Source organism: Balaenoptera acutorostrata, chromosome 19 (genome assembly GCF_949987535.1).
Source record: "Balaenoptera acutorostrata chromosome 19, mBalAcu1.1, whole genome shotgun sequence".
NCBI classification, from domain to species: domain Eukaryota; kingdom Metazoa; phylum Chordata; class Mammalia; order Artiodactyla; family Balaenopteridae; genus Balaenoptera; species Balaenoptera acutorostrata.
Genome location: NC_080082.1, coordinates 59,284,004 through 59,311,557, shown reverse-complemented (window position 1 = coordinate 59,311,557; position 27,554 = coordinate 59,284,004). Strand labels below are relative to the sequence as shown.

The 27,554-nt window shown below is 49.3% G+C and overlaps 2 protein-coding genes across 8 annotated transcripts in view; one reads left to right on the top strand and one right to left on the bottom strand.

Annotated features, from left to right (window-relative positions):
- Positions 1–22,585, bottom strand: part of TRPM4 (transient receptor potential cation channel subfamily M member 4) — a 37,595-nt gene extending 15,010 nt beyond the window's left edge. The window contains exons 1-16 of one of the 6 annotated variants that reach the window (XM_007168276.2): positions 22,471–22,585; positions 22,072–22,139; positions 18,045–18,219; positions 17,504–17,684; positions 17,141–17,304; positions 16,753–16,936; positions 11,946–12,007; positions 11,609–11,794; positions 11,169–11,268; positions 8,533–8,645; positions 7,834–8,166; positions 7,521–7,655; positions 2,233–2,362; positions 1,909–2,054; positions 693–805; positions 255–332 (exon numbers count right to left, since the gene is read on the bottom strand). In XM_007168276.2, the coding sequence (XP_007168338.2) occupies positions 255–332; positions 693–805; positions 1,909–2,054; positions 2,233–2,362; positions 7,521–7,655; positions 7,834–8,166; positions 8,533–8,645; positions 11,169–11,268; positions 11,609–11,794; positions 11,946–12,007; positions 16,753–16,936; positions 17,141–17,304; positions 17,504–17,684; positions 18,045–18,219; positions 22,072–22,139; positions 22,471–22,473 (2,171 nt within the window). In that variant the 5' untranslated portion in view covers positions 22,474–22,585. Of the gene's footprint in view, positions 1–254; positions 333–692; positions 806–1,908; positions 2,055–2,232; positions 2,363–7,520; positions 7,656–7,833; positions 8,167–8,532; positions 8,646–11,168; positions 11,272–11,608; positions 11,795–11,945; positions 12,008–16,752; positions 16,937–17,140; positions 17,305–17,503; positions 17,685–18,044; positions 18,220–22,071; positions 22,140–22,449 lie in introns of those variants that run through there. The other 5 variants (XM_007168275.2, XM_007168277.2, XM_007168278.2 and 2 more) reach the window with 5 other exon arrangements.
- Positions 22,586–23,704: 1,119 nt separating this feature from the next.
- HRC (histidine rich calcium binding protein) lies at positions 23,705–27,448 on the top strand. Of its 2 annotated transcripts, XM_007168274.3 has the most exons (6): positions 23,706–25,534; positions 25,613–25,683; positions 26,219–26,287; positions 26,549–26,603; positions 27,089–27,125; positions 27,310–27,448. In XM_007168274.3, exons 1-6 carry the CDS (start codon positions 23,899–23,901, stop codon positions 27,344–27,346), a joined length of 1,905 nt encoding a protein of 634 aa, XP_007168336.2. In that variant the 5' UTR covers positions 23,706–23,898; the 3' UTR covers positions 27,347–27,448. The 2 variants fall into 2 exon arrangements, with proteins under 2 accessions (XP_007168335.2, XP_007168336.2); XM_007168273.3 differs by lacking the exon at positions 27,089–27,125 and having other exon boundaries at positions 23,705–25,534.
- Positions 27,449–27,554: the final 106 nt, after the last annotated feature.

Genomic DNA, 27,554 nt, shown 5'->3' with positions numbered 1-27,554 from the left:
CTTTATCAAGACAGAAATACATGTATCATGAAGCAAATTGATTTTCAGTGAGGAACTCCTTGGTGGCAGAACCAAAGTTGAACCAAGCCTTGAGCCTGGCATTTGGGAAACTTCCTCAGTATTTTCAGTGGCTTCATGAAACCACCACCTCCCGAAGCCCCACTTCTCCCCTCTGGTTTTGCTCCCATTACCTGGTGCTCCTGGAGCTGCCTAGGGTGCCCCCTACCCCCGCACAGTGCTGGTGCTTCACTTACTCGCCAGGCCCTTCCCCACTGACGTCCCTGTCCATGTCAAATGCCAGGTCCTTCTGCGTGGGCTCCTCATCTGGCTTCCTGGCATGGAGGGACACACAGAGTGAGAAATAGGGGGAGGGTAGGTGGGAGAGGAATTCTCCAAACCAAACTCAGTCACCCAGAGACACTGCAGGGAATGAGAGGTATCATCCCAAAGTGACCTTCCCCCCAGAGCCATGGCCAGAGGGCAGAGGAATTGCCCCTAGAGATACTGCAGAGACCCACCCCCAAAGCTCGCTTCCCACAACATGCTCCCAGTCTGGGGGAGGGAAAGAGAATGAACAAGGGTGGGGGAAGCACTGGACAGACCAAGTAGAAAGGCAGCCAGAATTCAGCAGGAAGTAGAGACTGATCTCCCCTCTCCCCCTCCTCCTGCCAATCTAACCCCAGGGGACTGACCTGAAGGTGATGAGGTTGGTGTAGATGAGTGGGGGGCAAAAGAAGGTGAGAACCAGGGCCCAGATGGGTGTGGTGCTGTCCATCTCCCCCCACCACTTCTGTGTCAGCAGAGACTGTGGGGTGTGGGGAGGATTAGGAGCCTGAATCTCCCCACAGCCCTCTCCCAAAGACCCCAGACAAGGATCAAGCCACACTCCAGAGCACAGAGCAAATGCTCACTGTGGGGGCCATAACTACTGGGGGTTGGGGGAAAGGAGTCAAAGGCAAGGAACACCTGTCCCAGATTTTAAAAGAGTTAAACAGCCAACATTTGTAAACATGATATACCAGATACTGGGCTAAGCACTTTACATAGATTAGCTCACTTAACCCTCACCACACCTCCAGGAGGACAGGTACTAATATTTTCTCCTTTTTCACAGGTGGAGCACAGGGAGGTTACAGAAGAGGCAAAAGCTGCAATCCATGAGCTTAACCACCATTCAAAGCAAAGGACTCAGGGAAAGTATTTGAAGTGCCAACAAATCATTCCAAGAAGTGAAATGGGACTTCCTGCTGGGTAGGCAAAACTTCTTGTACTGAGGATGGGACTCTCTTTGCCCCTGTCAGATTTAGATTAAGGAGACCGAGAGTGTTTTCAAAATGTCAGGATTAGCAGGATGGGAGCAACTATGGGGGCACACAGGTCTTCCCAAAGGAAGGGTAGGATGTCCTAAACCAGAGTTTGTCTATATCCAAAACACTAAGTAATTGTCCAGTGACACCATTTTAATTGTTGAAGCCTGGCAGTGGGCACCTCTTAAGGAAGTAGGAAGGACTTCTTGTGTGAGAGGTGAGACTTCTTACTAAAGTCCCGGGTATTCCTATATCTGGAATAGAACTTTTTTTAGTTCCCTGACCAGGGACTGAACCTGGGCCACGGAAGTGAAAGCGCCACATCCTAAGCACTGGACTGCCAGGGGATTCCCTGGAATAGAACTTTTTAGGAGGGTGCGCTTTGCTGTGGGAAGGTTGGCTTTACTGTGGCAGGGTGTGAGGCTTCTTTTGGGAAGACCAACCCTTCCAGGAGAAGGCTGAGACTTTCTGGAGAGGGGTTATCTCCAGGGGGAGAGGCTGGTCAAGACCACAGACTGCCCACCATGGCAGGGGCTTATCCTCCAGACTTCCCACAGTCCAGCTGAGAACTGTTTGGGATGTTGGTATATCAGATGCTCACCTGTACCCCATCCTGGGCAAAGAAGGAACGGGCATCAGCCTGCATGGCAAGGTGGAGGCAGGTGGCATCCCCCCAGAGTGGGCAGCGCCAAAGGAGCAGGTGAGCAGCTCGTTCCTCGCTGCTGCGGTAGCATTCTCCAAAGAGGTCTGGGTGCAGGAGATTTATGTGAGAGGGAGGAAAAGTAGTAGGAAGACGGTGTGAGCGAAGAGATGAGGGGATTGAAGGGGAAGAGGCAGAGTGACGAGAGGAGGAATGGGTAGGTTTACAACCCCCTTCATGGCAGCTCCCTGTCCCTGCCCCGCCAGGCACCCATGCCCCACGCACCAACACCCAGCCCCTCAAACTTGGCTGCCAGGTCCTTCCTCCGTGCTGCCTCCTCAGCCTCAGTCTCCAGGCGCCCCAGCACTCGCAGCAACAAACAGGCCCCAAGAGCTGAGGCCACAGAATTGGAACCCTGGAGAGACAGAGACGGGAGTCACAATTAGGGTCAGAGTTTGGAATGAGAGTCACAGAGGGGTGAAGAAGGTGAGAGGAAAGCTTGTGATCAAGGGAAGGGACAGAGCCAGAGGTTAGGAATTAACTAAGGTGGAGAATTTCCTGGTGGTCCAGTGGTTAGGACTCCATGCTTCCATTGCAGGGGACACGGGTTTGATCCCTGGTCGGGGAACAAAGATCCCGCAAGCTGTGTGGCATGGCCAAAAAAAAAAAAAAGAATTTAACCAAGGTCATCAGAGACCAAGGATGAAGTAATATTTGTAGATGGATCTGGAAGAAACTGGACATCAAGGGAAAATGTCAGAAGTCAGGTGGTTCAGAGACCAGGGGCTGGGCTGGAAGTAAAATGACATCAGAGGTTACAGACAGGCCAAGAAGCAATGGAGATGTCACCTAAAATGGCAGAGTAGAGAACTTCAAAACACTGTCCCTCCACAAAAGCAACAAAGAAGCTGGCAAAAAACTGTCAGGATCAACTTTTTCAGAATTCTGGACTCTAACATAAAATTTACAGCAAACAGGAGAATGCTTAATGAAAGATCTCAGTAAAAGAGCACTGTGACATTTTAACTAATCCACTTACCATTGCCAATTCCCCAGCTCAGTGGTTGCCTTGAAGGCAACAGCCCATATTGCTGCTTCAGGTTGTTGGTATCAGAAGGAGCAATTCAGATCTTACTCTTAAATAATTGTGGTTGTGTGTATAAACCTAGCTGGTGGCTCTCTGAAGGGACAGCTCAAGGGTTGGCCTTTGTTTCACTGTTTTTGGTGCTTCCCCAGAGCAGAAGTGTCTTTCCAGGTGGTATTTGAAAACATTAAACACAAATGTATCAGCCTCAGCTAACTGAGGCAAAGAATAACAGATTCTTTGCCTCAAGTAGCTGAGGCAAGCAATAGATACTCTGAACAGCTTGGGAGGGAAGAGGGAAGCAGCTGGGGAAGGAGATGCTTGGGGGAGTAAGGGGTTTTAAAAGCTCCTATGGGGAATTCCCTGGTGGTCCAGTGGTTAGGACTCTGAGCTTCCACTGCAGGAAGCATGGGTTAGATCCCTGTTGGGGGAACTAACATCCCGCATGCCACGCAGCACAGCCAAATAAATAAAGAAGTAAAAATAAAACAAAAAAATAAAAAGCTCCTACATGTACCAGGAAATCTAGAAGGCTACAAACATGACCAAGACTGGATGCATGCTCAGAAAAGACTATGGAAAGCCCTAAGCTTTCACCTCTGGCTGACCTTTAGGCTCAGCAAAAGCAGGAAGTGAAGGCTAAAGTCAAATTGTAAACAGCCTGCCTAAGTGTTGAAAGACAGCTCCACAAAGAGCCAACCTGCAAAGTGGAAGAGCTTTATTCCCCCACCCCTGTGCATTTAAGGGAATCTCTGTCAAGTCACTAGCTGACCACTAAGCTAACAGAATGGGATTTCAGTGGCCATACATGACAAAGAATACAGACTTTACAAAAATAGCTTAGGAAAGTCACTAAACAAACAACAACCACCCACAACAAGCAGCAACAACAACCCCTGAAGGAAGGAGTTAAGCTGATTTCCAAAGTTGCCATATTATAATATTCAAAATGTCCTGTTTTCAACAACAACAACAAAAATTATGAGGCATGCAAAGAAACAAAAAAGTATGACCCATTCACAGGACAAAATAAATTAGGAAACTTAGCCACTGGACTTACTAGAGAAAGACTTTAAATCAACTGTCTTAAATATGCTCAGAAAGCTAAAGGAAATTATGAACAAAGAGCTAAAGGAAGCCAGGAGAATGATGTGTCAGCAAATAGAGAATAGAAATAAAGATATAGAAATTATAAAAAGGAACCAGGGACTTCCCTGGTGGCGCAGTGGTTAAGAATCCGCCTTCCAATGCAAGGGACATGGGTTCGAGCCCTGGTCCAGGAAGATCCCACATGCCACGAAGCAACTAAGCCCATGTGCCACAACTACTGAGCCTGTGCTCTAGAGCCCACGAGTCACAACTACTGAGCCCATGTGCCACAACTACTGAAGCCCGCACCCCTAGAGCCTGTGCTCTGCAACAAGAGAAGCTACCACATTGAGAAGCCCGTGCATTGCAATGAAGAGTAGCCCCCACTCGCCACTAGAGAAAGCCTTCACGCAGCAACGAAGACCCAATGCAGCCAAAAATAAATAATTAAATAAATAAATTTTTTAAAAATAAAAAGGAGGGGCTTCCCTGGTGGCGCAGTGGTTAAGAATCTGCCTGCCAATGCAGGGGACATGGGTTCGAGCCCTGGTCTGGGAAGATCCCACATGCCATGGAGCAACTAAGCCCGTGAGCCACAATTACTGAGCCTGCGCGTCTGGAGCCTGTGCTCCTCAACGGGAGAGGCTGCGACAGGGAGAGGCCTGCGCACCGCGATGAAGAGTGGCCCCCGCTCGCCGCAACTAGAGAAAGCCCTCGCACAGAAACGAAGACCCAACATAGCCAAAAATAAATAAATAAATTAAAAAAAAAAAAAAAAAAGGAACCAAATAGAAATTCTGGAGCTGAAAAGTGCAATAACTGAAATGAAAAATTCATTTAAAGGGCTTAAGAGCAACTTTGAGGAGACAGAAGAAAGAATTTGTAAACTTGAAGATAGGTCAATTGCGATTATCCAGTTTGAGGTGCAGAAAGGAAAAAGAATGAAGAAAAATAAACAGACCCTAAGAGATCTGTGGGACACCATCAACCATACCAACATATGCATAATGGGAGTCCCAAAAGGAGAGGACAGAGAGAAAGGGACAGAAAGAATATTTGAGGATATAACATACTAAAACTTCCCCAATCTGATGAAATACATGAATCTGTACATCCAAAAAGATGAAGAAACTCCAAGTAGGATAAATTCAAAGAGATCCACACTACAAAACATTATAATCAAATTACTGAAAGCCAAAAACAAAGAAAGAATTTTAAAATCAGCAAGACAGAAGTGACTCATCATATGTAAGGAATCTCAATAAGATTAACATGTAGGGTTAAATAATTATATATATAATAGTTATAAAAGTATAAAACTCTTAGAAGGAAACATAGGGATAAAACTTCATGATCTTGGATTTGGCAATGGTTACTTAGATATGACACCAAAAGCACAAGAAAACAAAGGAAAAAAAAAGACAAATGGGACTTCATCAAAATGTAATACTTTTGTGCATCAAAGGACATTATCAACAAAAGGAAAAGACAGCCCACAGAGAGAAAGAATGTATTTGCAAATCATCTATCTAATAAGGGATTAATACCCAGAACATATAAAGAATTCTTTAAACTCATCAACAAAAAAGACCAAAGAGTCAATTAAAAAATGGGCAAAGACTTGAATAGACATTTCTCTTAAGAAAGATAGATGGCCGATAAGCACATGAAAAGATTCTCAACCTCACTAATCATTAAGAAAATGCAAATCAAAACCAAGTGAGAGGGCTTCCCTGGTGGCGCAATGGTTAAGAATCCGCCTGCCAATGCAGGGGACACAGGTTCGAGCCCTGGTCCGGGAAGATCCCACATGCCGTGGAGCAACTAAGCCCGTGCGCCACAACTACAGAGCCTGCGCTCTAGAGCCTGCGAGCCACAACTACTGAGCTCACGCGCCACAACTACCAAAGCCCGTGCTCTGCAACAAGAGAAGCCACCGCAATGAGAAGCCCGTGCACTGCAACGAAGAGTAGCCCCCGCTCGCCACAACTAGAGAAAGCCCACACACAGCAACGAAGACCCAACGCAGCCAAAAATAATAAACAAATAAAATAAATAAATAAAAATAAAACTTAAAAAAAAAAAAACCAAGTGAGAGGGACTTCCCTGGTGGTCCAGTGGTTAAGACTCCAAGCTCCCAATGCAGGGGGTTCGATCCCCGGTCAGGGAACTAGATCTTGAATGCCACAACCAAGAGCCTGCATGCCGCAATGAAGATCCCACGTGCCACAACTAAGACCCGGCGCAGCCAAGTAAATAAATAAATAAATATCAAAAAAAAAAAAAAAAAACCAAGGTGAGATCACACCCATTAGGATGGCAGTTATAAAAAAGAAAGAAAGAGACAGAGAGAGAGAGAGAGAGGAAGGAAGAGAAAAGAGAAAAGAAAAGAACAAGTGCTGGTGAAGATGTGGAGAAATTGGAACACTTGTGCATTGCTGGTGGAAATTTAAATGGTACCACCACTGTGGAAAATAGTATGGCAGTTCCTCAAAAAATTAAACCTAGAATTACCATATGGTCCAGCAATTCCACTCTTAGATATGTACTCAAAACAATTGAAAGCAGGGACTCAAACAGATATTTGTACACTAATCATAGCAGTATTATCCACAATAGCCAAAAGGTCAAAACAATCCACATGTCCATCAACAGATGAATGGATAAAGAAAATGTAGTATATCCATACAATGGAATATAATTCAACCTTAAAAAGGAAGGATGTTCTAATACATGCTACAACATTGATAAACATTTATCTCAATTTAAAAAAAAATCTATTTATTTTTAACCAATGACCGGATGGGCTGAAAATAACCCAGGGCTGAAGAACTCCTGTCAAGATATTTCTTTGACATAAAGATAGGGTCTGTCTTTGATCCTATTCGAATACCATGACTTTTTTTTAAACTTCTCAAATGTGTGCCAACACCTATGTCTCACCAGCTTTAATCCAGGCCCCCATCTTGGCTGTCTGAAGCTTTACCTTCCTACCTGGCATCCTTACCTCTAGTCTTGTCCCCTTCTGCATTGCAACTACAACAATGCATTTAAATTGCAAGCACAATTATGATGAAGTGAATCCCCATCAGCTACAGATAACGTCTAACTTCCTCATACAAGCAACCACTTTGAAAGGATGAGATTGATGCATATGTATGAACAAGGGTAAATGCCCAATATATACTGTTAATGGAAAAAGCAAGTTACAAGAAATGCATGATATGGGGGGGTGGGGAGGAAGAAACAGCACTCGGGGTCATATATCAAGAATGGAGTTGGGTGGGGGACGGGTGATATCCTAGGTCAGGGAATCTTACTGCACAAGCATTGGAGTTCGGTAGAAATAAAGGACAGGAATGTAAGAGAGAGTAGAATCAGAGATCAAGTCAGCACTCACCATCTCCCAGAAGTACACGGCCATCTGAGCCCTGTTGAGCAGCAGTGCCCAGAGGAGCAGGTCAATCCAGGGTGCCTGCCCGGGGATGGCTTCCAGCACAAGTTCTGAGGTAGCCTTGTCCCACATCAGATACGACTGGAGGCGAGGAAGGCAAGGTGAGCGTTGTCTCCGCCCCAGACCTTTCCTGACTCCGCCCCAACTATCAGCCCCACACCCCGTTCAGTCACACACCCCGTGCTCTGACCACGCCCCCTCCTGGCATAGCCCCGCCCCCAGACCCTTTTGTGCTTCCCCCACCCAGCCCATTCCTTACATCCTCCTTGCTGCCATCGCCCTGCTGGGTGCCCCCGGCGGGGAACGTCGGCGCACACGTCTTCCCCAGCAGCATCCGCAGCACCTGCCCCACCTTAGGGGGTTGTGGCTCCGAAGAGGGTTTAGAGACTGGGCTTTTGTTGCCTGTGCCGTGGGACGCCTGGTTCAAAAGGCTGTGGATAAGTGAGTTGGGGGGCACTGCGTTGTAGAGCTGGGCCAGGCGCGTAGGGGTCAGGAAGCGGTCCAGGCTGAGGCCATGGGAGATGAGCAAGCGCACGAACTCTGGCCGGTCATTCAGAAGGGCGTCCATGAGGGAGGCTTCCAGGTGGAAAGACTGGTGGGGGCGGAATGAATGGGGGAAGAGTTGAGCACAGAGACAGGCAGAAGGCCAGGTGAGGTCAGAGATTAAGGACAAGAGATGGGGGTACAGAGCTATGAGTGACAGATGGATGCATGGATGGTTGGATTGATGGATGGGTGGAGGGGTGGATGAGAGGATGGATGGGTGGGCAAGTGGATGGATGGATGGGGAGAGAGGGAACAAGATGGGGACAGATGGACAACCAGAGATGGATGGACAATTAAGAGAAGGCTGGACAGGCCATAAAGGAAGATAGAGCCAGATGTCAAAGGAGTCAGGGAGTGGGGGAAATGCATTCCTTTTGTCAGGATCCCCAATCGCCAGGCCCCAACCCCTCACCCGCCATCGGATATCCCCCCGGAAGAGTTCACTCTGGGCAATGTCCACACGGTTCCAAGCCACAGCCAAACGCAACTCATCCAGGTAAGCTGAGGCTTCAGAGCTCCCACAGGCTGAAAGGGTGAGAAGGAGAGGGGGCAAGAAGTCAGGCGAGGTTGGGAAGATCTGATGAATGTCTGTATTGCTTCTACTTGAGATGCCTGACATTTAAACTCTGTATAAAGGCAATGTTGTTGGGCAGAGTCTGGGGTCTTAAGAAGTCAGGCTATTACAAGCATAAGGTCATTCAACACAGGGGCAGAGTTGAATGTAAATCTCTTCAGACCAGTGGTTGAGAGGCCCCAAGAAAAGGAAAGGGAATCATTTATTCATTTAACATTTACTGAGGTAGGCTACGGGCCAGGCAGTAAGAGGGATGGAGAGAGATTGGATACAGTCCCTGCCCTGAAGGAGCTCATTCCCGGGAAATATGTCCCAGAACCACATAACTGCCCTTAGAGTGATCGGTGCCCTTGGAGGAGGGCATAGAATGTGATTAGGACCCAGGGGAGGCTACAATCACAGAGGTATGGAGAGATCCAAGGGAGCCTCCTAGGGGATGCACATTGAGGTAGGGCTTTTGAAAGACTAGTAGGATTTGGAAGTGTGCATCTAAGGTGAGAAAAGAATCATCAAGGCAGCAGGAGCAGCTTGAGCAAAAGCCTCGGTGCAGGAAAGCACAGGCTATGATGGCAAATGTGAGTCACTCTGGTTTCCTGCAACTTGGGAGTATTTGTGAGACAAAAAGTAGCAGAAAAAATGTAAACATTAGCCAGACTTCGGAAGAACTTGGAGGTCATTAAATAGAACAAGGAAGAACAAGTGGCCTTTAAAAATTTGATCGGATAATTTAATGGATCCAAAAGTGTGCAGTCAACCTTGTGTGACCTTGGGCAAGTCACTTTCCCCCTTTCTGAGCCTCAGTTTCTTCATCTGCAAACTGGGGAGACGGTCCTTATAGGAAGGGTTAGAGGATCAGGGGCAATAATGTGTGCCAGCTGCTCAGCACAGTGCCTGGCTGTTCCTAGACTCTTATGAAGCATTCATCGCCTTCCCTCTTCCTTCCTCACCTGCTGAAACCCTATCCCTTCAACTCTGCCAACACTGAGACTGTCCAGCCATCTCCAGTTTCCCCAGCAGAGTGTGATCACTTGTACTTCTGCAGGCAACAGACTTAAAACACCACCCCCTCAAACCACATCTTAGAGAGCCGCTGTGTTTTCCCCCAGGAGGCTGATGAGTTAACTTCTGTAAAGTAAATCAGATTTGCCCACTGACTGTCATCCTCTATTAAAGCATGTGTCCCCACAAGAAATGGAATCATATTAAGAAGAGTTCCCATTTATTAGGCTCCCCCTGGGGACCAGGCACTGCCCATAATCTGCCTCTGAGGCCCACAACACTCCCGCCAGGTATTATCTCAATTTTTCAGAGAGAGAAACGAAGGCTCAGAGAGGGAAAGTCTCTTTCTCAAAGTCACACAGCAGAGAGGGGGCCAAGCTGATACTAAAATTTTAGTTTTATCTGATTCCAAAGTCAAAAATAACTACCACAACACAGAACATGGTAGATGCAATTGGGGTGGGGACCTGGAACTCAGAACGCATTGCAAATTGACACTATGCCTCTTGAGAGTTTTTATCTAAGTGGGTGTTTTCCCTGTAAAACTCTTCTGACACCAAAAACGACCCTCCCCACCCACATCCCCACAGAGCCCTGGGGAACCCCCTTACCACTTATTTATCCCACCTCTGCATCTTACTAACTCCAAATTCGACTGGCTCTTCAAGGCCGCCCAGTTTAAATACCACCTTCCCGTTTTTCTCCCCTTTCTGACAGCAGTTCCTCTCCCATGCTTTTGTCTTGAATTTTACTTAAGGTTGTGTCCAAACAACCCTGGTAGGAACTGCTTTTATCTCTGAGCCTAATCTTTGTTGAATGAATAATGAGCTCCATCCTCAGCCTCTACCAAGCAGCCATTATGCTCCCTACCTTGGTTTTCATCATGCATTCCTCTAGTGAAATATCAGGAGCTCCTTGCTGGGAGATAGCACTCTGGTTTTTCTCTGACTCCACCACCCCTCAGGGCTTAAAACATATTAGAGGCATATAGGAAAAGTAGAAAGGGTGAGTGGGTGGATAGATGGAAGAATGGACGGATGGATGAAAAGATGGATAGATGAAAGATGGATGGATGGAAGAATGATGAGTGGATGGAATTGTTACTAGATGTGTGAATAAACTGGTAGAAGGATGGGTGGATGGCAAGATGGATGGATGATTCGATGGATGGAAGAATGAAGGATGAATGGAATAATGGGTAGATGCAAAGATCAATGTACATATGGCTGGCTGGATGGATAAAGGATGAAAGGATGGGTGGATGGATACAACAGAAGGAAAGCAACGTTGGAACATAATGAAAGTATCTTGGGAAAACTGTCCAAATAACACCATGCAAAGCCCCAAAAGGCAATGATAAAAGGAAAAAGATAAAAAGGGGCACAATTTAGAGAGGATGGATAAAGTGCCGAGGCCAAGAGAGGTGTCCAACGTTGAGCTGACAGTGGGGGAAGTTTTGGGACTCCAAGCCTTACCCTTGACAAGGGCCTTCAAAACGATGGTCTCAAATTCCTCAGGGCCATCATTAGCTGAATAGACTGTCAGCAGCTCCTTCCGAGTCATGATCCTCTCCACCTGCAGAATACCAAATTTTGCAACCCACACCCAACTCCCTGGCCCTGTCCACAGAGATATAGGAGAACATTCCCCTGCAGGACCCAGTAGTCTAGGTGCCTAGCACCCTCTACTCCCAGAACTTAGGGGGGATCCAGGCCCCCAGGCCTCTCCTCCCTTCGACCCAGGAGTCCAGGCTCCCAGCCTTTCCTCCCTCATATCCATGAGGCTGGGCCCCCATTCCCCTTCCCTTGGATCCAGGACTCCAAATCCTCAGCATCCTCACCTCTCAAGACCCAGGAACCCAGGTTCCCAGCTCCCTCCCATCTCAGGTTCCCGAGTTGGGCCCCCAATGTCACACCTGGGCCTGTAGGATCTCAGGGTCCCCTTCGGGGAAGAAACGTTTAATCAGATCTTGGGCTTCACATCGCCTGCCTCCTCCACTCCCAGGAGCCAGAGTGTGGATCTCTGCCAGGCAGTCTGCAGCTCCCCCAGACCCGGCCACCAGGAGGCAGGGGAGCTGAGCCTGGGTGGCATTCTCTATCCGCTACAGGACAAAAGGGGGAGTCAGGTTAGGGAAGGAAAGTATTCACACCTCCTGGAGTCTAGATTCCCAGCCCCCTCCTCCCCTAGGACCCAGGAGTACAGCCCCCTGCTACTGCCCCCGCCCTTAGACCCAGGCACCTGGGCCCTTATACCTTCAACATCTTTTCATCACCATCAATCAAGAGAAGGAGGACAGGGATGTCAATTCCAGTCCCTGAGGAGAGAAGAGAGCACAGGGCTTGGTCACCTCCCATCAGCCTCTGTCAGCGATGGGAGAGAACCACATTTCCCAGGAGTCCCCAGGGCAAATGCTGGCTTCTGCCTAATCCTCTGTCCTGAGGCTCATGAGAACTGTCACGCCTTTGAGGATGTTGGGAGGGGCCAGATCTTGAAGACAGTAATGTTCAACTTCTCAAGGGAGGAGAGGGCTGGGAGCCTGGACTCCTGGGTTCCCGAATGAGGCATGAGTCAATCCTATAACTGATTAACCATCCAGGAGCCAGGAGAGGATGAAAGTGCAAATTGAAAATAAAGGAAATAAGGAATAGAAAGGACTATCCAAATACAATAAAGATATTTATCAAAGCCCAACAGCAAACTCATATAAGTTTTTTACGAACTCTATTCCAAATAAAATAAGAACTGAAACAACATTACTACTATTCACACTTATCTGGGAGTTTTGAGCTAATGTAACAATGCAAGAAAATGAAATAGTTGGAATGAAAACTTGTATATATATATATTTTAAGCTGGAAGAGACAAAGGTATCTATTTGAAGGAAAGATGATTTATATTCTCAGAAAATTGGAGAGACTCCACTCAGAATAACTAAATATTAATAAGAGAATTTGGTTAAGAGGATTAATACAAGAAAAATACACAAAAATAAAAAACTTTTCTCCAACTATGATAATATGTATCTTATCCATGTTTTCACAAAAATGATAAACTACCTGGGAATTAATTCATACAGAAAGGTATAATATTTTTATAAGGAGATTGATAAACCTTATATAAGGACAAGGCCTGAATAAATGGTAAAACAAATACCATGTTAACCTGTCACAATGTAACACATAAATTCAATGCAGTTTGGAGAAAGAGGGAGGTAGGAGGAGGTTGGCAATGTTTTCCTTTTTTTTTCTTAATGGAACAAAATAATTTTTAAATTCATATGAAAGAATTAATATCAGAAGAGTTAAGAAATTTTTGAGAAACGACAGTGGGGAGAAACTTTCCCTAATATACATTCAAACGTCTTTAAACTGCTGTAAACAACAAGAACAAATATATATATATATATATATATATATATATATATATATATATATATATATATATATATATTTTTTTTTTTTTTTTTTTTTTTTTTTTTTTTTTTGGCCGCGCTGCACAGCATGTTGGGTCTTAGTTCCCTGACCAGGGATTGAACCTGCACCCCTTGCATTGGACACGCAGAGTCTTAACCACTGGACCACCAGGGAAGTCCCAAACAAAATATATTTTTGGCACAGGAATAAATAGAGAGGTAGAAGAGGAAAAGGTTTAGAAATACTTCAACATATAAAGGAACTGAATATACAACTTAAGTGGCATTTCAATTTAGCTGGGAAAAGATGGTTTATTTATTAAATGGACATGAAGAAAACGTGGCTTCCCATTTGTAAGAAAAAAATGTAGACTCCCTATCTCAAGACACCTAAAAATCATTTCCAGATGGATTAAAAGTTTAAACATAAAAATATAAGATATTAAAAAAGAAGACTTAACATATTTGTATAGCTTTGGAGTGAAATGAACCTTCCTAAAAAACCAAGGGAAACCAAGGGGTATAAAAGGAACAACAAATATATCTAACCACATAAAAATGATAGAATTTTTATGGAAGTAGACACCATAATTAAAGTATCATTTAAAAATTTTACATCTAACAGTCAAAGCGTTACTAAGGATAGCATACAAAGAATTCTTACAAAAAGACAAGAAAGAAATAACCCAATTCAAAAATGTGCAAAGAATATGAATAGACAGTTCATAACTGAGGAAATCTGATTGGCCAACAAAATATGTTTATATCTTTTAATAGTGGTTAGATAAATTAAAAAATCAAATGAAAAGTGGCATGTCACTTTTTATCCATCAAATTTGCCAAAAAAAAAATTTTAAACCAAGAGTATCCAGAGCCGGTTAAGACTGGACAGAAAAGGAAACTCTCACACATTCTCGAAGAGAGTGAAAACTGCTACACACTTTTAGAAAGTTATCTAGTACTATCTATTAGTATACACACAGGGCAATCTCACTTGGGGGATCTGCTGTATAGAATTTAAAACACCTGGATGTAATTATGGATGTTCATACAAAGATATTTATTCAGCACTGTTTGTAGTGCCAAACACTGATAGCACTTTAAGTATCCACCAATTGAGAAAAATTTAAATAACAGATGGTACAACCACTACCAAGGAATATCATGCAACTATTAAAAGGAGATACAGGGCTTCCCTGGTGGCACAGTGGTTGAGAATCTGCCTGCCAATGCAGGGGACACGGGTTTGAGCCCTGGTCTGGGAAGATCCCACATGCCGCGGAGCAACTAGGCCCGTGAGCCACAATTACTGAGCCAGCGCGTCTGGAGCCTGTGCTCCGCAACAAAAGAGGCTGCGATAGTGAGAGGCCCGCGCACCGCGATGAAGAGTGGCCCCCACTTGCCGCAACTAGAGAAAGCCCTCGCACAGAAACGAAGACCCAACACAGCCATAAATAAATAAATAAAAATTTAAAAAAAAAGAAAAAAGGAGATACAAGATAGAGTAGTTTGTATCTAAAAGGGATGGTTGTAAGAGAGTGATATGTATATGTATAGTATAAAAGAGAGAAAGGAACACCACTGAGCATAGGATTTTATAAGCATAGACAAAGATATAAAAGGATTAACTCCAAACCATATAACACAGATTACCCCAATAGGAGGGATTGGAGCCGGGAAGGGAATTTTCTAACGTCTTTTTTTTTTCTTCTTTGACCAGTGGGTTATTTACAAACTACAATTCAGACAATGATATGAATTTCCTTATATACCTTCGCGTGGTTTGATTAGTTCCAATAAACACATATTAAAGCTGCCATAAAATATTATGTTGAGTGAAAGAAGCCAGTCTCAAAAGGTCATGTATTATATTATTCCATTTATTTATCTTCTGGAAAAGAGAAGACTAGAGTGATGGAAAACAGATCAGTAGCTGCCAGGGGCTGGGCACAAAAGGAATGCCTTGGGCTTCCCTGGTGGCGCAGTGGTTGAGAATCTGCCTGCTAATGCAGGAAACACGGGTTCGAGCCCTGGTCTGGGAAGATCCCACATGCCACGGAGCAGCTGGGCCCGTGAGCCACAATTGCTGAGCCTGCGCGTCTGGAGCCTGTGCCCCGCGACGGGAGGGGCCGCGATAGAGAAAGGCCCGCGCACCGCGATGAAGAGCGGTCCCCGCACCGCGATGAAGAGTGGCCCCCGCTTGCCGCAACTGGAGAAAGCCCTCGCACGAACCGAAGACCCAACACAGCCAAAAATAGATAAATAAATAAATAAATAAATTAATTAATTAATTAATTAATTAATTAATTAAAAAAAGAAAAAAAAAAAAAAAAAGGAATGCCTTCATGGTAACAGAACTGGTCTATGTCCTGACTGTGGACATGAATCTCTACATATGCCTAAACTCACAGAATTATACACCCCAAAAAAGTCAGTTTACACCCCAAAAAGATAATTTTAAAAATAAGATTAAAGTTGCCAAAAAGCTAAGTAAAGTTTAAGAATTAAATGGGGGACTTCCCTGGTGGTGCAGTGGTTAAGAATCTGCCTGCCAATGCAGGGGACACGGGTTCGAGCCCTGGTCCGAGAAGATCCCACATGCCACGGAGCAACTAAGCTGGTGCGCCACAACTACTGAGCCTGTGCTCTAGAGCCCGGGAGCCACAACTACTGAAGCCTGCGCACCTAGAGCCTGTGTTCCGCAACAAGAGAAGCCACCGCGATGAGAAGCCCGTGCACTGCAATGAAGAGTAGCCCCCGCTCGCCACAGCTAGAGAAAGCCCGCGCACAGCAACGAAGACCCAACGCAGCCAAAAATAAATAAATACTTTAAAAAAAAAAGAATTAAGTGGACACTTTTTAAAATACAGGAAATGTTCATAAAGAAGCAGGTTTCTGTTTAGTTGACTTTCTACATTGGGCATTTCTTTCTGTTTTAGTGATTTCTGCCCTGTCTTTATTATAGCCTTGCTTCTACTTTCTCTAGATTTGATTTGCTCTTCTGTTTCTAGGATTTTTTTAAATTGGAGACTTAAATCATTGGTTTTCAACCTTTCTTTTCTTTTCATTTTAGATAAGCATTTAAGTCTACAGATTTCCCTCTAAGTACTGCATTAGTTGCATCCCCAAAGTGTTGGTATGTCATAACATCATTATCATTCAGTTCAGAATATTTTCTAGCTTCTTTTTTTTTTTTCCTTCTTTGATCTGTGGGTTATTTACAAACTACAGTTCATGCAATGATATGGATGAATCTCACAGAAATAATGTCGAATATGAGAAGGCAGAATTTAAAACATGGGGTTGTATTCATATGAAACACGGTCAGAACTACTCTATGCTGTGACAAGCAGAATAGGGTGGCTCTTGGGTGTGGGCAGAAGGCTTCTGGGGGCTGGTATTATTCTGTTTCTTGATCTGGGTGCTGGTTGCATAAGTGGGTTCAGTTTGTTAAAAATTCATCAAGCTGTCCACCTTTCGGTATTGTAGATTTCAAGATAATGATTTTTTCAAACACAGCAAATGATGGGAGAAGGCACTTGACTACAGGAGACTCCCCCTGGCCGCAACCCCCAAATTCCGACCAGATCTGACCACTGGGATCCTGAGCCTTGGGCTGTGAATCCCCAGTGGAAGGAGCCACTCACCTCCCACGCCCGTCTTCTGTCGGGCAAGGTAGGACTCGAAGCCCAAGCGGAAGCGGTTCTCGCCGCCCAGGCGGCTGTGGGTGCCGTCGTCCACCAGGAGGAAGGCCGAATAGTTGTAGTCGAGAGGGAAATGGACCCCATCCTCAGGGTCACCATGCCACCGGTACCTCGCAGGAAACGAGCCCTGGGGGACAAGTGGCAAGACCAGGGAGTCTTTCCATCAGGGCCAAGAGGACAGACACCAGTCGTTCGTCCTTCAGACCCAGGAGACCAGATATCCAGCCCCGTCCTCCCTCAGACCTGTGACTACAGGTCCCCAGCCCCTCCTCCCTCAGACCCAGGAGTCCAGGCCCCCAGCCCCCTCCTTGTCCAAGACCCTGGGTCCCACCTTGGGGTTGATGAGGGTGTGTCTATTCCGAACCACACCCCAGGGGGCCACGCCCATGGCCACCACCTTGTTGCCCCCAGTCCTGGCCGTCTGGTGGTCCCGCACAGCCACACCCACATGCCGTCCAATGCCCTTGTGCAGCCCTCCGGTGACAATCCAGGCCCCTACACAGCGACACAGACTGGTGGTGAGGTCCAGAGACACACAGGAGTGCAGAGACAGAGAGAGAGAGACTAGAGAGTGAGACAAAACCCCACACACAAAGATGGGATGGGGGGAAAACAGAATTCCAGGGAAGTGGGGGAGATGGGGGAGCAGTTGGCCCCGGCCCAGGAGGCAGAGCCCCTGCCCAGCCTCAGTCACCTGTGTTCTGGGCAGCCCGCACCAGCCCGCGTCGCAGCAGGTCCTGCAGCCAAGTCTGCAGGGTGGGGTTCCCCGACCCCCCCAGCACTGACACCACCAGGTTCGGGGCCTGGAAGCCCCATATGTTCGTGACCAGATTATAAACTGTAGCTGGATCCGTGCGGTCAGAGAGCCGGAGGAACTGTGGACACACAAGAGGAAGGGACACGGGGAGGGAGACAGAGACAGAGAGAAAGGGACAGAGACACAGAGAGAGGAGCACAGAGATGGGGGGAGGGGGGACGGGGACAGAGACCCAGAGGGGAGGGATGGAGACCCAGAGAGAGGAGGACAGAGACCCAGAGAGAGAGAGAGGGGGACAGGCTCAGAAAAGACAGACAGTGGTGGAGGGGACAGGGATCCAGGAGAGGTGAAGATAGGGATGGGCAAATGAGGAGACACAGCGTTCAGCTGGGACACCCCCAGGCCCTGGCTCCGGGAGCGCCTGAGGCATGCAGCCCCACTGGTCAACCCTGGCCCTGCCCAGACATGCAGGCCTCACATTGCTGGCCTTGCGGCCGGCACCCAGGAAGTCCAGGTCTCCGAAGGCATCTGTGGGCTTCTCCGTGGTGTGCAGGTCACTGTCCCATACGGTCACCACGGCTGCCCCGAATGCATCCTCCACAGCCACCGATGGGTGGGCACACCGGGGTTGCCCACACTGGCACAAGGTCCCCCTGAGGGGGGAGGGGAAGGAGGAGAATGAAGCCCAGAGGTGTCCGCACCGACCCCAAGCATCCTGTAGAAATGTCCATATTTCTGCACCTCCCTCCAGAGGAGCTCACAATCCATACTGACCCTGGCACTGGCCCTCCACGGTTCTGACCAGCCTGAGGGAGAGACTGGCAGGGAGGTCTCCCTGAGCAGGGAGGTCTACATACCAGGCCCCACACTCACTGTTGCCTTCAGGGCCTGAGGTGGAAAAGTGCAGAGGGCCATCGGGGATGTCCTTGCTACCCCCATTTCAAACAGATGATATTCACATGAAAAGGAAAATCAAGAGAGTGATTCACAGAGCACGCATGCACTAGAGGCCAAGGCAGCTGTGTGACTTTGAGCAAGTAGCTTCATCTCTCTGAGCCTAAATTTCCACCTCAAATGCAAAGACAATGATAGCACAGCCTACGTCATAGAACTATGAGGAGCCAATGAAATAACACAACATTTCCTAAAATGGGGGCCGCATACCAGATCCAGTCTCTGTGAACGCCACACAGAGCTTTAAATAACCTTGAACAACACAGTGAGAAAGTCATTCCTTTTTGAGCTCTCCTGATTACTGTCAAGGAGAGAGGCTCAGCGGGTGCTAGAATATTTTTAATGCCTAACTCTTTACTTTTTCTTTTTAACAGAGAAAAGCTGGCCTCATGCTCAGAAAACTGGGCTGGCAACAGCAACCATTTAGACGGTAAATACTTTTTATTTCGTTTTCATTGTGATTGTCTTTTATGCCTTGTTTCTTTCTCTTTGTGGCAAATGGAACAGATTTTGCATTTATGGTGATCACATATGAAACTTTTTTCCCCCTAAATAAATACACAAGTATCCCTCGTCACCTAATGGGACTGGCACCTGAGTTTAAAAACAGGAAGCAACACAGGTTTGGGAGATGAGGGATTTATTTGAAAATGTATCTAAATCTCTTTGGTCCCTGATTCCAGAAGGGATTCAAATATCAGGGGAGACCTGCATTTATGTAAACAGAGTGAGCCATGATTTAAGGACTAATTTTATGGAAAGAATAGCACAGGTGGTCCATGGATTTGACAAGAGTTGTAAAGTCACTAAAAGAATGGCCAACAAATCCAAACAGAATACACCAGCTCCTGGCACAGTAAGGAATATAGGATACACCCCTCCGTCTTCCTGAGTCTACCTCCAGGGTCCTGGCATGCCTCAGTTTACCCACTTGATCCTTTCACCCATCTCAACCCGGTCCCTGGACCCCCCCTCATTCCTGTCCATCTACTTCTCACGAGCCCTTCCAGGCAAAATTTCTTCATGGAATGTTCCAGAACCTGAACTGTCCAGTACAGTAGCCTCTAGCCACACCGTGCTCCTTATATTCAAATAAATTAAAATTAAATACAATTAAAAATTCAGTTCCTCAGTTGCTCTGGCCACATTTCAAGTGATTAGGAGCCACATGTGGCCGATGGCTGCCATATTGGATGTGGATATAGAACATTTTCACCATTGCAGAAAATTCTGGTAGACAGCACTGGCAGACTCCCCCTCTGTCCGTCTCACCTCCTACCCCCCCTTTCTCTGTGTGGCCACTGAAACCGAAATTGTTCCCGATAAAATCAGCAATTACCTGCACGTCCCTGAATACAGTGGCTTCTATTCAGGTCTCATCTGACTCAGACAAGTAGCACTGGTCATAGCTAAAAGGCTGATTCTAGAAAACCTTCTTCTTGGCAGAGCACACCTGTTCCCCTGGCTGCTCTGTCTCTGACTCATCTGTGGCTTTCTCTTGCTCTGTGCCTCCCTTGAGAGTAGGTGTTCCCCAGAGCCAGGACCACATGCCTTCCCTACATGGGTCTCAAACTCAGTGCCCCCAAGGGCCAGGCAGGTAACGTAAGAGAAAGAAGCATCAGGTGGAAAATTGTAAGTGGATGTGCTGGAGGCTGTGCTGACTTGAGGCAGCATGTCTGTCTTGAAGCATTCAGAGACAAGTGTTTAGCAATCCTCTTCCGTGGAAGAAAAAAAAAAAAAACATTGGCCATAGAATTGCCAGTTTGCAACCTCCTCTGATTTTACTCTTTCTTCCCCCCATCCTACTTCCACAGTTTCCATTACCACCTACAGCTAGGACTTCTCAAATCTTGGATGGAAGTCACAGACCTTTCCTGAGTCCCTGAGCCAGGTTTGCAACGCCCCTGGCTCCCCCAGGCCCCTCCCACACACGAAGTCCCACTCTGAGCTGGGTGACATTTCCCAAACCTACTCATGCACCTGGATTCCCATCTCGGGGACAAGCTCACTGTTTCCCAGGCCCCAGACCAGATGTCTGGGCCCATCCTCCCCTCTCCCCTCTCACTCTGCAAATCCATCGGTCCCCAAGCTCCTGCCCCTGGCCTGCCTCAGGCCTGTTCTCCTCCCACCTGCCCCTTGCCCAGCCTCTTCCCCAGCTTCCTGAACTATTCATCCTTACGTGGCCCTCAAAGCATCTTTCCACACCCAGAGCTGACCCTGCCCCTCCCATGGCTCCCGGGAACACCAAGACATGGTCCCAACCCCTCGGGGTGACATTTAAGGCTGTGTGACTTCTGGCCCTGCCCTCCTGCTTGATATCCTCTTTCAGATGCTCCTTGCACCTTGAACTCTGCCCCCTTTGCAAGCCACATCATCAATAGGGGGCAATTTATACTTGTTGTTCCCACTCCTGGAATCCAACCCACCTTCAACTGTCGAACTCCAACTTTATCACCTTCCAGTGTCACCTCATTAGCCCCTCCTCCTCCAGAAGCCATTGGTGACACCCTGTGTCCCCTCCCCGGACTTAACCAGATGCCTCCGCTTGGCTCCCACTGGGCCCAGTGGCTTGTCCTTTGCAGCTCCCATCTCCTTGCCTTAGAATCATCTTCCTCCCACCAGACCAGAGGTTCCTAAACTTCCTTGACCGCCCTTTCCATCAGTAAAAGTTTTTGAGCACTCACCCCCAAATAATATATATGTTTATTTATACATAAATCAAGCCATCCTGCACTAATATAGTCATAATAAAACACACACTAAATTAGGAACGTTGACATTTCCCATACCCCAAAGATTGCCTTGAGGACACTAGAAAGCCAAAACCCACTTGAGAGACCATCACCGAAGGCCAGGAGCTCCTAAGGGTGGCCACTCCCCACCCCCCAGCCACCCAGCACAAGCACAGGCCCTACACATGCTAGTAATTGCTACCTTCCGGTGGTTCCTATGGACATATTTTCCAGTGCTTACTATGTGCTGGGCACTGTTTCAGAAATATCACAAGCAGTAACTTGTTTAATTCTCACAATATCTGCAGGAAACAGAGCCTGTTTTTATGCCCAGATGATAGATGAGGCCCAGAGAAGTGAAATGACTTGCCCGAAGCCACACAGCACGTGTCCCAGCTGAAATCTGAACCCTGGCAGGGCCTGTGCTCTTGAAAATAATGCCCCCTTGGAAGTGCTGAGTGAGAGTTTCTTGGAGGAATGAACGAATGAGTGAATGAATGAAACAGAGAGAGCCAAGAAAGAAAGACAGAGAAAGTGACACCAGGAGGCAGAGACACACAGAAGGCACACGGGGAAGGAAAAAACCATAACCCAGCCCTGGGGCTTGAACACTGACCCAGAGCGGGAGGATGGGAAATTGGAAGTGTTTGCAGACTGACCCAAGCCCTCCCCGAGGTAGAGAGCCACTAGGAAACGCCCTAGGGAGTATCGGCTCTGACAAGACTGGGGAAGGGAAGGAACCGAAGGGCGGGGTCTGCGGTGGGTGGGGTCAGCGGACCCGGGACACTCTGGGGTCCGTCCCCGGGGCGAACTCCTCACCCCGCATCTGTGGGGTCAACGATGAAAGTCGTGCACGTCTTCTTCTTGAAGATCTTGGGGATCCAGCTCTGGAGACAGGAACAAGGAGTGGGGGGGTGTTGATCCAGTTCGGTCCTATGGGTCACGGAGTGACCCACCCGCGCCCTAGCCGGAGAGCCAGGAGTCCGGGACCCCAGTGCCCTCCTCTCCCAGACTCAGGAGACTCGACCCCCCCAACCCCCTCACCAATCCGTCCCCAAGGACCCTGGAGTCCGGGTCCCCAGCAACCCCTTCCTTTGTCTGACCCAAGAATCTGGGTCTCAAGCACCCTCCTCTCTGGAAACCAGGAGGCCAGGCCCTAGCTCCCTGTTCCCTCAGGCCCGGGTCCCGCCGCTGTACCTGCTCCTTCTCCGCACCCACCATGCTGCCGCAGCCACCGCAATCTATCCGACTCCCTGCATTCCCTCCACCAACCGGGTTCTAGATGCGCCCTGGACAAACCGGATCCGCCACTTCCCAGCCCAGCCTGGGGCGGGGCCAGGTCTGGGGGGCGGGGAGTCTCGGAGAAGCGTAGAGCGGGAGGCGGGGCAAAGGGTCGGACCCGACCCAGAGAGAGGCGGGCAGGGACGCAGGGAGAGGGGGACAGGAACCCAGGGAGAGGGGACAGAGACCCAAAGAGGAAATGCCAGCGATGAGAGAGAGGGCACATTGATCCAGGTCGGGGGATGGGGGGCGGGAAACACAAAGACTTAGGTGGGGGCAGAGAATCAGAAAGGGGGAACAGAGATTGGCGGGGCGCTACATTGACCCAAACACGGAGAGAGAGAGAAAGGTTTGGATGGGTGGCAGACACTCAGAGTGAGAGGGAGAAGGGGACAGAATCCTCAGGAGGTGGGCAACAGGGACCCTGAGAGAGAGCTGGTGAAGAAACAATGACAGAGAGAGGGAGACCCATAAAGAAGGATGGGAACCCAAAGAGCGAGGGCGACGGTGACAGGATGAGGAGTGGGAGGTATTGATATGCGGACAGGCAGGGCCACATGTCTCCTGACAGCTCTCTGACAGGGACAGCTGCGGCCTCCTGGGTAACCTGAGCCCCTTGCCCCCCCTCGCTGTATTTATAGCCCTGGCCTGGCACCATCCCCTGCCCCCAGATCTGAGTTCCAGGGACAGGAGGTCATGGGTACGTGTGCTGGAGCAAAATTCCTTTCGCGCCATTCCAGGGCTTCCATATTGGCATCCACCTTCTCAGCAAAGTAGCCCATTCTGGCCAGAAACTCCCCATAATCTAACCCCCAGTCCTTCTTTGGCAGGGGTTTCTCCCCTCAGATACATCCCTCCTGCTACCCTCCCCCATGGCCCAGGCTCCCCCCAAATTGGCCTACTAAAAATCTAGCCATTGTCTTTGCAGCTGCCAAACATGAACTTGTTGGCAACCCAAAGTCAAATCCCTTGGCTCCTCTCTCTTGGCCAAGGAGAGACCCCTTCATCCACCCCCTCCCCAGCTGGGAGGAGGAGGAGCAGGAGGGGAGGGGCAGGTGGGGACTGACCCAGAATAACTCAGGGCTGAGAGTAAATTTAGCCACAGAGAGGGGAGGGGAGAGACCCTATTGGCTGGGAAGTGGGAGGGAGGGCCGGAGAGGAGGGTAAGGGGCTCTGGAGACTGCCTCAGAGGGCCTGGCTGTGAGGGCCAGAGGGCAGAGGCCGAGAGAGACACAGCAAAGGAACAACACAGGGAGAAATAAAGAGAAGGAGCCCAAAAGGGACAAGGACCCCAACATTCATCCACATAGCCATAGCCACAGTGGGAGCCAGCCCTGGGAGAAGCTCTGCTGCCTGTCTGTCCCCATGGGCCACTGTGGGCCATGGCTGCACACTTCTCTCCTCTGGGCTGCAGTGGCCAGCCTGCTTCTCCCCACTGCCGTGACCCAGCAGCTGAGAGGGGCTGGGCCGGGGCCCAGCAACTGGAACAACAATGCAGGAGCTTCGGGGCCCTCAGAGGACACGTCGGGCAAGTTTGGCCACCCCACGCACAGCCATAGAGGCCATGGAGATGAGAACAAGGATGTTTCCACGGAGAGTGGGCATCATTTCTGGGGCCACGGAGACCACAGAGAAGAGGACGAAGACGTCTCCAGAGAATCCCAAGACCATAGGTACCAAGGCCCCAAGGTGGGAGATGAGAACATCTCTGATGAGGAGGAATATACAGAGCATGCTCAGCAGGCCCGTGGGCACAGAAGCCATGGGAACGAAGACGCGGATGATTCAGCTGAGCACGGGCACCACTTCCCCAGCCACGGGAGCCACGGCCATGAAGATGAGGACGAAGACGAAGTTGTGTCCAGTGAGCATCACCATCATATCGTCAGGCATGTACACCGAGGCCATGGAGAAGAGGAGGATGAAGAAGAGGAAGAGGAGGATGTCTCCACTGAGTATGGACACCAGGTCCACAGACACCGAGACCATGGGAAGGAAAAGGATGAAGATGTCTCAGATGAACACCACCATCATGGCCCCAGCCACAGACACCGAGGCCGTGAAGAAGAAGAAGAAGAAGAAGATGATGACGATGATGCCTCCACTGAGTACATACACCAGACCCACAGGAGTCAAGGCCATGGGAAGGAAGACAATGAAGATGTCTCAGATGAACACCACCATCATATCCCTAGCCACAGACATCAAGGCCACAGAGACAAGGAAGATGAGGATGAGGATGTGTCCACTGAACACTGGCACCAGGTTCCCAGACATACCCACCATAGCCTTGGAGACGACGAGGAGGAGGACGAGGAGGAGATCACAGTCAAGTTCAGCCACCATGTTGCAAGCCACCAACCCCAAGGCCACAAGAGCGCTGAGGAGGAGGACTTCCCAGAGGAATATGAAAGAGCAGTCCCTGGCCATCACCACCGCGGAGTCCCCAAGGAGGAAGATGAGGACATCTCTGCCAAGCTTGGCCACCAGGCTCCCAGCCACAGGCAGCAAAGCCACAGAGATAAAGGGACTGGCCACAGAGGGTCCATCAAAGAGGAGACTAGCCACCAGCCCCCAGAACACATGGGGGTAAAGGATAGAAGCCATTTAAAGGAGAATGATTCTGAGGAGGAAGAGGAAGAGAAGGAAGAGGATCACAGCTCCCATGAAGAAGATGATGAAGGTTCAGAGGAGGGAGGAGAAGGCACCCACCATGGCAGCCTGGACCAGGAGGATGAGGAAGACAAGGAGGAAGGTCATGGCCTCAGCCTGAGCCAGGAGGAGGAGGAAGAAGAGGAGGAAGAGGAAGAAGAGAAGGAGGAGAGGAGGGAAGAGAGGGCTGAGGTTTGGGTCCCACTGAGCCAAGACCACCAGAAGGAAGAAGATGAGGAGGAGGGGCTGGAGGAGGATGAGCTCCCCTTCACCATCATCCCCAACCCACTGGCCAGGAGGGAGGTGTCTGGAGGTGCCTCCAGTGAAGAGGAGAGTAGTGAGGACATGGGTAAGTGATCTGACTGGATGATGGGGGTGGGGAGGAGCGGAGTCAGCCTGGGTCACCGCTGCCCTCTTGTCCCCACAGATCAGCAGGACGCCCAGGAGTACGGGAACTACCAGCCAGGGTCCCTTTGCGGCTACTGCTCCTTCTGCAATGTATGTCTGCAACCCAGCTCCATCCACCAAGCTGTTCCTAGAGTTTGTGCCAGGGCTCTGGTGTGCCTTGGGAGGGCCCTGAGCAACGGGCCTGAGTAAACAGAGACACTTCTGGGGCCAAGTAGGGGACAGACTGGAGGCCAGGAGGCTGGGGAGGAGCCTGGGACAGTGGTCCAGGAAAGAGAGGGTGAGGCCTAAGCTGCACTTGCAGATGTGGGGACAGGGAGGAGGGTTCAAGGCAGAGCCGAGGGAGGTGGGACAGGACTGGAGACTGACAGGCTATGGGGAGAATAGGAAGAGAGGGGGTGAAGAGAGTACCCAAAGGTCCAGTCCACAGTGACAAGGGGACGTCGGGGCACCTTGCAATAGGGAAATGAGGGGGTGGGAAGCAGGTTAAGCAGGTTGGAGGAAGATACTGAGCTCAGTGTCAGAAGTAATGAGGCTGAGAAGTTGGGGATATGTCCAGCGGGCAGGGTGGAGGACTGGCGGGTGGCTCCCAAACGTCTCTGCCTAACCAGGCTCCTCTGGTCCCCAGCGATGCACTGAATGTGAGAACTGTCACTGTGACGAGGAGAACATGGGCGAGCACTGCGACCAGTGCCAGGTGAGACTTCCCCCAGACTCAAGGATCCACCAGGTTTCCGGATGGCCCGGGACCATCTGAGCACCCCCAGCCCCAAATCCTCTGCCCTCAAACTGACCTAACCCCTTACCCCTGATGCAGCCTTGACTCCAAACCCGATCCTGCCTCTGACCTTAACCTCCACCTAGCTAGTCTCCTACCCAAGTACGGCCCACGCCCCATCCTAACTCCGCCCCTGACCACCTCCTACCGCTCATTCTCTCTCCCCATCCCCGCCCCCAGCACTGCCAGTTCTGCTACCTCTGCCCGCTGGTCTGCGAAACTGTCTGCACTCCGGGTGAGCATGGGTGGGGCCCAGAAGAAACCTGATGAAGGTTTCTAGGCCGCAGGGCCTAGTGGGTGGAGCCAACCTGAGGAGCAGGCTGGAAGGTTGTGGGGCGTGGCTATGTGGGGAGGCGTGGCCAAGGCTGGGACTCTGTGACGAGCGGGAGGAGCACGGAGGGGCGGGGCCGGGCAGAGGGAAGGTTGGGGATAGGTGCCAAAACCTAAGAGGTTCGGATTGAGGGATGAGCCTAGAACAACCAAGAGGTTGGGGCCAAAGCAAGTGGAATTCGAAGGACGCGGCGGGGGGTGGGGCTATTGGAGAATGGGAACACTTAGAACACTTAGAGCCGGGAGGAAGGAAGGAGTCCCTGTAGAAGGAATTAGTTTGGGGGAAGGAATCCAGAAAAGGGGGCGGGGCTAGTCCTGATCCTGGACTGAGTGAAAAGTGTCCCCCAATTTCACCCGTGGTGTACCCCTCAAGCCTCTTCTCTCCCACAGGAAGCTACGTCGACTATTTCTCCTCGTCCCTGTACCAGTAAGTGTATGGAGGAGGGATGTTTAAGGGCCCCGTTTAGAAAGGTGTTGTCCCGCTATGAATTATTGGACAACCCTGAGCCTCTAGTCCCCCCTTGGTGAAATGGGCAGGTTAACGATCTCTAAGCGCCCTGGTGTGAGCTTTGGACACTTCGGCTGTCCAACCTCTGCGTCCTTCTCTCCAGAGCCCTGGCAGACATGCTGGAAACTCCGGAACTCTAACCCAGACACACGGCTGCGGCGCAGATACATCTCCCTGGCCCTCCAACCCCTTTCCACGGGCCATATTTATTTCTCTGAATAAACGTGCTCCCCGAAACCTCACTGTCAGGCCTGGGATCTGGATCCTCTGGGCACCGGGGAACGCGGGTGGGGTCTGAGGGAGAAGGGGCCTGGATTCCTCGAGGTGGGTGGTTGCTAGGTCCTGATA